The sequence below is a fragment of the Panthera tigris genome, chromosome B1 (genome assembly GCF_018350195.1).
Source record: "Panthera tigris isolate Pti1 chromosome B1, P.tigris_Pti1_mat1.1, whole genome shotgun sequence".
NCBI lineage: Eukaryota > Metazoa > Chordata > Mammalia > Carnivora > Felidae > Panthera > Panthera tigris.
In genome coordinates, this window is record NC_056663.1 from 144,102,206 (window position 1) to 144,113,149 (window position 10,944).

At 39.2% G+C, this 10,944-nt stretch overlaps 1 protein-coding gene across 1 annotated transcript in view; it reads left to right on the plus strand.

Annotated features, from left to right (window-relative positions):
• The window catches only part of BTC (betacellulin), a 42,632-nt gene extending 36,230 nt beyond the window's left edge, over window positions 1–6,402 (plus strand). Inside the window, exons 4-5 of the mRNA XM_007086978.3 lie at window positions 4,008–4,154; window positions 6,294–6,402. Of these exons, the coding sequence (XP_007087040.2) occupies window positions 4,008–4,154; window positions 6,294–6,402 (256 nt within the window). The remainder of the gene's footprint in view (window positions 1–4,007; window positions 4,155–6,293) is intronic.
• The last annotated feature ends 4,542 nt before the right edge of the window (window positions 6,403–10,944 follow it).

The window sequence follows — 10,944 nt, forward strand, 5'->3', positions numbered from 1 at the left end:
GTGTTCTCTGAGACCTTTTCTGAAAGATGAGCAGGGTGATTGTTTATAATTTTGACTTAAAGTTTGTAGAATGTTTATGTTTTTATGTGTCGTTCCCTTGGTATACATTTGTTTTCATAAGTGTCTCAAAACAGTGATTCGGAACCCTAATTTAGTGGAACATTTAAGGGTCATGGACTTCATAAAAATTTAATTATAATTAAATTTAATTTAAAAATAAATATACTGGATAATACTTTGAGAGGATAAGAATTGCTAATGTAAGGAAATAAGGGAAACGTGTGTGTGTGTATGCTGTGTGTTGGGAAAGAATAGAGTTTTTTTTTTTTTAATTTCCTCTAATTGCTCACTGGCTTAGAAGAATATATTGTGTTTTGAAAATATTAATGCCCTTTAACCCAGTACATTTATCTAACTTGTCCCTACGTCTGCAGATTTATTGTCCTTTAATCCTGCTGCCTTCTAAAATGAAAACCGCAATATGTAATCTCCCTGCCTAAGATCGATACACAGCTTGTCCCCTTCAGTGTGAGGTTAAGACTCATTTCCATGGTCTCCACAGCTCCTCTGATTCCGGCTTACCTTTCTAGCCACATCTCTCACCATATTCCCAGCTGTTCCTCTGAAATCCCACATTCCTTTCCACGGTTTATCACACAAGCTCTGCTAGTCTGGAAAGCTTATTCGCACTGATGTTTTGGATGCAGCTCAGACCGCAGCTCCTCCTGGATCCCTGCACTGACTTCCCTCTTCTCAGACACACACTCAGGTGTGTTAGACGTCCTGTCTCTGAGATTTAGTCTCCCTTCCATGAAAGCTCTTTTCCTCTGGAGCATAGCTGTTGGTCCCTGTGAGTGTCCCTTCCGTGTCTGCGAGCACCCAGAGGCGGGTCTCGGGGCGTATTCGTTTTTGTGTCCCAGTGCCAAGTGCAGTGTCAGAATTTTAATAGGTGCTCAGGAAATGAGTGGTGAATAAATGAAGAAGTCCCTCTAGCATGGCGCATCGAATGCTACGCTGACAACACCAAGGCCTTACTCTGAGCCAGGAACAGCTTCTTCGTGGTTAAATGGTGCAGAATCAATAGCAAGGAGAAGAGCAGAGAAGCCAGCACACAGATTTTGAAGCCAGGTAGACCCAAGTTAAGGTTTTGTTTGTACCAGAAGAACTGCTAACAACAGGTCAGTTACCCTTCCCGAGCCTCAGTTTTATCATCTGTAAAAGGGGGTAATAATATCTCCTTCTTAAGTGTTGAAAATAAAGCAGGAGAATTCATTAAGCAAAAATACTTTCTGTCGTACCCAGCACAGAGTAGGTGTTCCATAAATTGTACTGCTGAGGAGCAGGGTGTATGTGACCTGGGCCTGACCTTTTAGGTGACTGGTCATAGCACAGATTCGGGCAAAGCTGTGTTGCCATTGGTGACTCCGCTAGCTTGGAAAAGCACAAGTATCTCCTTTTGCTTGGAATTACAGGAGTTTGTGGACTCCTGCTTTTACATTAAAAAAAAAAAAAGTGTGCATCTCAAATAACTCAAATCCCCTTAGTCTTCTTAGTATTTTCTTGGAATGGGAATGATTTCTTTCCAGATACATATCTTCACGTATCTATGTGGTACAGTTCATTTAAGCAGTATTTCATGTGCTTGGGGCATCAACTTGAGAGTCAAACAGTTTGAATCTGAATTTCTCTATACTCTCAGTTTCTCCACCTTCCAAATGGGTTAATAACGACACCTACCTCAGAGGTTGTTGGAAGGATCAGTTGACTTAATAGTTACAAATCCCTTACAACCGTGTCTGGTGATTATTTCAGGACAGTGATCCTAACTCTGATTTTTCAGAATCCTGAAGGGTCATGGGTGTCTTTAAAAGTGATTTTAAATGCTATAAGATGTTCACTAAATAAAAACTGATGTATTCAGCTACTCAGCATTTCATAAACATCTGCTAGGATCTTGGAGTCTTTGCCTCTTCTTTTCCCATTGAAATGACCATTAGCTGACATGTTATTGGTTTGATGAGAAGTGAAATAACATGAGAGCCATGGTAACTGCCTGTGCAAAGGTTGGCCTTCTGGCCTGGCCTCATTGGGTTATAGCTTTTGCAGGAAATCCTGCTTACTGAGAAATTCAATTAAAGCACGGCTACACCACTGAACCCAGAGCCATAATAATAATTAAAAAAAAAAAAAAAAAAGACAAAAAACATTCTAAAAGAGCAGCAAGTAATTTCTGTGTATTTTATGGGCAAATTTATTGTTTAAAAATGCCAGATTTAGTAAATGTGTTAGAGAAGCCCTTAAGCTAATTGGAAGAGACTCTATATATTGGTAAGATTTTCATTATGACCTTAAAAAAAAAAAAAAAAAAAACTCTTTAAAAAAAAAAATCTCCCTCCCACACACGCAATAAAAAGTGATTCTCCCCACCAGTTCCAGTTCTATGTGCAAGAGATTTTTGATGTTTCAAGATCTTTCTAAGCTCTCTTCCTGTTATTTTGACCTTGCCAGGAAGGAATTTTCCTCACGTATGTGGGGGTTTTCTTGCAATAGACGCCATCAGGTATCGTTTCTCTACAGCTTGCACTGATCGTCACCTTTCTGTATGGATGTGACCACGCCAGATGTTTCTTCGTGCTGTTGTCTCAAGCATGATATCAGCGATAATGTTGGCATTATGGGATCTCCTTCCTTGTGCAGGATAGGCTTTGTGGGAATTAACTGCACTGCTCTTGTCAAACACGAACCAGAAAATGATCTGGCAGTAGATCCTTTCTTGCAAAAACAAAAAAAAAGAGAACGAAATAAAACAATAACTAAATAAATAAACAACCGAGATAACACAGAAATCTTTTTAAGAAACAGGATTTCATCTTTTGGGGATTTAAGCAATTATGTATATGACCACTATCTCTTTTGTTTTGAATGAGTCTGAGGAGAAAAAAGGGAAGATATTTGCTAATGCAAAGGTACTGATGTTACAACATATGATTTCAGTTTTGCAGCGTCCTCAAACTTCTTACGTACCTTTTAAGCGTCTAATGGGATTCAGAGAATACTGTGGATAGTCCCCAAATCACTGAGCCTTTAGCTGAGTGTTGCTCAGACAAGCCTTGTCTTGGACAACGGGAATCTGCCGGGTTGGGGTAAATCCTAAGGCTGTATCGATAAAATGTTGAGAGATGGAGGAGAGTGAAAGTCACTCTTGGAGATTCCTTGACTTGTGGCCACTGCGCTTTATGAGGGCCGCAGAGAAAGGGGCCATTTACAGGACAGTGGAGGGAACGGTATGCACGTCTGAAAATGGGCCTCTGAGCATCAAATAAAGGAGCTGGAGAGGACAAGACCTATTGTGTTTTGAGGGGGTTTTAGTTGGAGGGGTGAAGAGCATCACGTAATCTGTGGCCACTGTGAGCAGAAGAATCAGAACTGGTGGGTGGCAGTTAAGAGAGAGAAAGGAATCCCGTGGAAGAACATTTACGGAGCTTTCTATGTAGTTCATAGGCTATCGGTCTATGAACTTTCACACACGTTACCGCGTGTGATCACATGAAACAGTATAATTTCTAACAGTTTGGAGCAGGAGGACTTGGGCACATTGACTGCCTTCCAATGACATGGGCGGTCGTGGGGATTTTGAGTTCCTTGTCATGGCGGTATTTAAGCGCCTGGGGGCACCACGGAGGGATTTTTGCCATCTCCTCTCTTTCCAACTCAGAATCTAAAATTTTAAAGTAAGTTTTAGTAAATTGTGATTGCCTCTGTTTGTTTAAATTAGCCATGTTGCGAATGTTCAAGTGATGACAGGCTTTCAGCGAAGCAAAGAAAGTGAAATTACTTGTGAACACAGCGCTTTCCAGCTTTATTTGAAAAAAAAAAATTTTTTTTTAAAGGAACTGAGCCCTTTATTAATTCCAGTAAATGACAACAGTGTTAGTTCCTTCAAAAAAAGAAATAGTAGAGGTTCTTAAAAGTCTTGCACGGTTTCCCTTGTTGTTTTATTTTCACAGCTGTGATGAAGGCTACACTGGGGCAAGATGTGAGCGAGTTGACTTGTTTTACCTCAGAGGAGATAGAGGGCAGATTTTGGTGATTTGTCTGATAGTAGTTATGGTGATTTTTATCATCTTGGTGGTCGGTGTCTGCACATGCTGTCAGTAAGTATTTTTTTTTTTAGTATCATTTTAAGGAAATCTGAGAAATTTTTATTTTGCGATTTCTTTTCTTCTTGCCTTCTTTCCCTCCTTCCAATCTTTCTTCTTTCCTTTTTGTTATGATTGAAATAAATCACTTACAGCGAAGTGTCTACTTACAATGAAACACATGATATACGGCGTTTGTCATTTTACTGAGCATAATTATTATCATTGAAAATAAAATGTGGGGGCGCCTGGGTGGCTCAGTCGGTTAAGCATCCAACTTCGGCTCAGGTTGTGATCTCGCAGTTTGTGGGTTCGAGCCCTGTGTCAGGCTCTGTGCTGACAGCTCAGAGCCTGGAACCTGCTTCAGATTTTGTGTCTCCCTCTCTCTCTCTCTCTCTGATCTTCCCCTGTTCATGCTCTGTCTCTCTCCGTCTCAAAAAATAAACAGACATTAAAAACATTTTTTAAAAATAAAATATGTATAAAACTCTTCATTAAAAAAAGAAGAAGAAGAAGAAGAAGAAGAAGAAGAAGAAGGGCAAAAAGTATGAAGGTGATCAAAGGTACAAACTTCCAGCTGGAGGATAAGATAAATAGGTCCTAGGGATGTCATGTGCCGCATGGCGACTGTAGCTAACAACACTGTATTGTATATTTGAAAGTTGCTAAGAGAGTAGATCTTAAAAGTTCTCATCACAAGAAGAAAAATTTTGTAGCTGTGTGTGCTGACAGATGTTAACTAAGCTTACTGTGTTGATCATTTTGCCATATATGTAATATGTATTTGTGTATATATATATGTGTGTGTATATATATATATATATATGTAATCATTGTACACCTGAAATTAATCCAATGTTATGTTTCAACTACATCTTAATAAAAAAAGCCAGCTATGTAGTCTTAAAGTCAATCATGTTTTATGTGGGTTTGTTAGCAGGCAAACTAAGACTTTTATTACCTTACATTGTATCATGACCCAGTAACTTAGGAAGGTAGAGATAAACACACAAAAACATTTTTTCCCCCCTTGGCCACTGTAAAATAATGGATTTTATTTACAAAAGATGATTGCACTGGTTTTCTTATTTTTACTTTTCATGATGTACCACAACTTTGGAAATCAAGAAACACCTTGATTTTTTTCTCTGAGACAGTGTTTTGATACACTTAAGTTAGTTTCTTTCGTGAAGCTATCAAAATTTGTATCAGTCGGGGACTCCGACACAGTATGCTAAAAAGACTTTTTTTAACGACTCCGACACAGTATGCTAAAAAGACTTTTTTTAACATGCTGTGTTCTTGTCTTGCGAAGCTAGTTGAGCCTCCTGAACTTCTCCCTTTACTTTTGGGCTACTGGGCACACCAAAGAGGGTGTCCTGTGACTCCTTTCTTCACAGAAAAACTTCAGCGTAGCTACTAGGACTCTAGAGTCTTGGATTTTTATCCCAACTCTGCTATTCAATATCTTTGGGACCCTGGACAAATTTCCTAACATCTTTAAATTTGAATTTTATTTTTTGTAAAACAGAAAGATTAAGCCAGGTAATCTGTAAGATTCCTTGTAGCTATAAAATTGCAGGGTATTTAAAAAATTTTTTTACCTTCCAAATGGCAAAAAAAAAAAAGAGCTTTTATAACAGCAGATTTGGACAGATCTGAGAAAATTAATTATGACATCAATTTTGCATTATACTTTAAGAAATTGGACTATAACCCAGAGGATCTAACACATTTTTTAATGTATCTATAAGCTTAATTAACAAATCCTGAGGCTATCTTCACCCTCTTGGTTTTCTTATATCTGTTTCCAATTTGTGTTATTCCTTATTCACATACTACACAATGCTTATTAGTCTGTTTTGTAAAATGACGTGTCCTGAACATTTTTCTTGTGCTAACCAAGCTCCATCAACAGCCAGGTACCCTATTCTTTCTATTTTGGTAACTCTATTCACACTTTTGCCTACTGTGGCTATCATGGGAGCCTAGAAAAAGAGACAGGTTAAAAGAGAACTTAAAATAGTTAAGAAAAAAATGAACCTACAAATTTTTAACCATCTAGAAATAAGATCAGAGGCCCTCTTGATGGTTAATTTTGTGTTCATATGAATTAACAGGTCCATACTAACTTCTAACACCTTATCTTCCAAGCCCTCTTCGGAGGCGTCGCAAAAGAAGAAAGAAGGAAGAAGAAATGGAAACTCTTGGTAAAGATATAACTCCAATAAATGAAGATATTCAAGAAACTAGTATTGCTTAATGGTAAGTATGAAAAATTTGGTAGGCAAGAAACTATTCAAGTGACAGTTACCAGGTGAGATTGGGCTTAACTTTATGTAGTAAATCAATGATTCGAATTTAATTATGCTTAGAAACATCTGAAAGTAAATTGATTTTTTTCATAGAATCTGAAGCCAAATGAAAGACTCTCATATCTTTCTTTTGCATGTTACCACATTGACAGGCATGCAGAAAGAGGACTTTTATACACTTTTTCTAGTTTACTGAAATCAACCTGCTTTCTAATTGTACATGGTTGTGGTGGTGACTTTATATTTTTTTCTTCCTTGCTTTTGGGCACAAGGAAGAGGTATTGTAGCTTAAATATCTCACACTGAAGAAAAAAAATAATAGCTACGTTTTAATCATAACCACAATTACATAGCATTTACCATAGGCCAAACGCTGTTCTAAGCCCTTTCAACGTTACATCAGTTAGGATCCCAGCAGGATCGAACAACAAGATTTATTGAGGGACTGGGAGGGCAGGGTTGAGGGACCCACAGGAACTTCAAGGCTCCTGGAGCCTAACATTGGCAGGAGGCTGCTCCCCTCCCCTGCCTGGAAGGGCCCGGGAAGGTTACCTTGGCACTGAGAGGCTGGCCACCAGAGGGCCTATACTCTGTAGGAGCTGTACCTGCGGTTAGAAGTAGTCACTGCCGGAACCTCAACAAGGAAGAGGAGCAAATGAAGAAAAAAACTTCCCAAACTGTCTCACCACCTGCTTCAGATCTTCAGCAGGAGCCTCCCATTAGCCAAACCCAATGAGGATCCAGGGGACAAGGGGGCCCTTGTGATGTGTCAGCCCCCCCGGGAGCTCAGAGCAGGACAAAGAATGGCTCCAAGGGGGCAAATGGATCAGGGCTCGTACAATCGGCTAGGGTAGTTTGGCTGTGATAGCGTCAAACCCAATCGAAAGGATTTCAAATGAAGGAAATGTGTTGGCTCATGTGAACTGGCAGTCCGGAGGAACGGTACTCTGCACACTTCGGTGAACGAGAGGCTCCCACACGGGGAAACGTTATTTCTGTTTTTCTGCTCGCTCACCGAAGAGTTGGCTTCATCCTTGGCCGGTTCCCCTTAAGTCATGGCAGTAGCAATGGGAGCCACATGCTTCCTTGTTCATAGCCAGCAAGAGAGAGCAGTGACTTTCCCTAGCTCTGCCAGCAGCGTAAAGCATCTCCTTCCCCCCCCCCCCACCAAACACCCAGTGGGTGTGTGGGGTATAGTAAATGCTTATCGAGAAATCGTATGTTCCCCTAAGTTATTACAGGATGACGCTAATCATTAATGAATGGAAAACAAAACTATTGGCTCTAGATTTTTTTTTTTCTTTTAACTAGCGTGCTCTCTTTTCCCTTATTTCTCCAGGCCATGAGGTTCACTCCAGGCTGGTGCAAGCTGCAAAATGCCTTGCTCATTCGAAAATGGACAGAATGTGTCTCAGGAAAACAGTCAGGAGAAATGAATTTTAAATAATGTATTTACTTTTTGTTTGTAATGTTAGTCTGTGTTTTTTACTATTTTTGTAATAATAGGTAATTTCAGTATTGTTTCGGAATTGGGAAAAAGCGCTCACTTCAGACATTTTAATAAACTTCCACTTCAAGTTTTGTTACCAGGATTACTAGTCGAATAAAAAATAGAAGTGAAAAGGAGTTTAGATTTTAGGAATTGGATTAATCATAAAGCTGCCATTTATCCAGCACTTACCATGGGCCAAGAGTTTCAAGTATATCATTTCTTCTAAGCCTTTCAAGAACCTATGAGACATCTATCATGATCCTCATTTCCCACATGTGGAAACAGACACAAAAAAGTTAAATAATATAACCCTGATTTATACAGTTCGGAATTGGTGGAGCTAGAATTGGAGCCGAGATTTACCCAATTTCAGTTTGTGTTCTTAACTGTCATTTTTGTTGATCTGAGTGGGTGCAGCTTAACTCACTAATATAGCTCAGGACTTTATACTAAACTGTGTTTTGCCAAGACTCTGAGATGCCGGGGCTATTTTTCTGCAGACACTCAGAAGGCAGAGTCCTGGATTTATATTACTGATACCATCGTGTTTTCTATAGCATTGACCTCTATTATGTTTCTTTGCTCTTTTGTAAATTCTCATTGACATGAATAAATTCCTACATTAGTAAAGCAAACAGGTTTTCCCCATAGCTAGGGTAATGAATAACGATGGAAAATAAAAAATAAACAGGTAAGTGTTTGCACTCACTAAGGGATAAATGATAGCACTGGGAGAGGTTGTTTATTCCAGAGCAGTGGTCAGTGATAGCACAGCAGAGCCCAGCAGACACGGCTCGTGACCATATCCTCATTTTTCTTCTTCCTGATGGCTCTCAGGTGGATGTTGTTACAATGAAATCACGACCATAAGAATCTACTACTTGGGACCATCTCGCCAGATGTTCCTTCAACTCCATAGCATATTTAATAAAGACTCTTTTAAAATTGAAAAAGCTAGGGGCACCTAAGTGGCTCAGACAATGAGCTTTTGAGTCTTGATTTCAGCTCAGGTCATGATCCCAAGGTTGTGGGATCAAGCCCCATGTCAGGCTCCACACTGAGCATGGAGCCTGCTTGAGATTCTCTCTCTCTCTCTCTCTCTCTCTCTCTCTCTCTCTCTCTCCCTCAGCCCTTCTCCCCAGCTTGCACTCTTTCTCTCTCTTTCTATATATATAAAAGCAATTAAAAAGAAAAAAAACACTGAAAAAGCTAAATCTCCATTTAGCCAATATTCCATAGAAACTGAAACTTTCTACATTGATCGGGTGGGTAATTTATGAAAACCAATAGAAGATGTCCCCAAATTGCTGTACTTTGGCTGTTGTGATGTTAGCCAAGCAGCTTCTTTTTTTCCAGAATCTTTTCAAATTTTTCTTTGCAGTGTAGACTTCATACACAAAGTGAAGTGGAGAATTCAGACAAAAGGTGAAGTTGTGTATCACCTTCTATCACACATTGTGTTTTGAGAATGAGGCTGCCTTCACAGAAATAGCTCAAATGTATTAAGAACTAAGCCAAACAACTAATCATCTTCTAAGTCAATTTTTCTTCCGACTTAATAGCCATCCTTGAAACAGGATTATATCCAACTGATTCATGTTGCATATGCTTTATTCTCAAAAGTCTTTTGGGCTCATTTATGCCCTTGCTTTTTCTCGGTGTTCTTTGATGCCAAAGTGCTTGAAACAAATGCTTGTTAATAGTATTTAAAAACAAAAACACAGTGCTATAAAGGTTCCTACCCTGAATTGTTGCTGGTTGACCAATGGACTCTCTTAAGCCAACCCAGGCTTAGGAATTTTGTTTTGATTCTAAAATGTAAATGGTGTCTCTTGAAATTTAGTAGGTCCCATATCAAGAAAGAACTTCAAAGATTTTCGTATCTTTTTAAAATGTAATTTTATAATTGTTTTGCATGTTCTAAATGGTGTTGTTTATGTAAACTGTCAACATTATCACATAATAAAATAAGTTTATTTTTAAAACAAAGCAATCTTATTTCTTTGGAAATTTTTTAGTGGTACCATGAATTACGAAAAATAAATTTGCAGATTATTGCTTTGAAGACTTTATATTTTATAGAGATGACCATTGATACATTTGAAATAGTCCATTTTGATTATGTTTTTCTTAGAAACTAATGAATTTGAAAGTGTGGTGGACGCCTATGAGATTGTCTGCCCAACAGCCTGGCCATATTTTTGAACCCCACCAGCAGCTGCACTTGGTTGGTTTAAGGTAAGCGCTTCACGAAGGTGAGCAATTTGGAGTCATTCCCGGTAGGACCAGGAACCAGAACAGAAGTTAATCTTTTGGGGTTCTTGGCGCATAAAAAATGTACATTTTGAAGATATTGCAGTCATGTTTTGCTCCATGTGGTCCAGAAAAGCAAAAAATGCTGGTCAGAGAAGAACAGAGACCAGACTCGAGTTTCCTGATGGTCTGAGTCCCCATTATGTGTATTCTCAAAGTTTAGCCACATTCTGCTCCTATCTGGGGGCTCTATGAGACATATTATCATTATAAAAGTACTCTATTTGGATTTCTGGAACCTGGAACCAAGGTCCTGACCAACTCTGGTGCATCATGAGATTGTGGACAAGTTTCTTAAAACGGAAATGGCATCCTCTCTGAAACAGAATATCGAGCTATGTTTTCCAAAGAGTGCCTTCGATTGTAGGAGAGGAACGTTTCCAGCAACAATATTCCATCTTCATCATACAGTCTTTCAAGATGATAGTTGCGACAGGTATGGAATTCAGGAAGCACTGACTGGGCACCTACTGTTTTTAGGCGCTGTGCCACCATGACAAATGCGAGGGCTCAATAAGACATGGCCTCTGAGGAAGCTTACAGTTTAGTGGGAGAAGCAGCAACGCACTGATGATTTCAATATAATTTGGTGCTCTGGGACAGGTTCGATGTCAAATGAGATTCGCGGGCTAAACTAGCTTACAAAGAATTGGGGTAGGCTTCTGAAAGATATTACATCTGAACT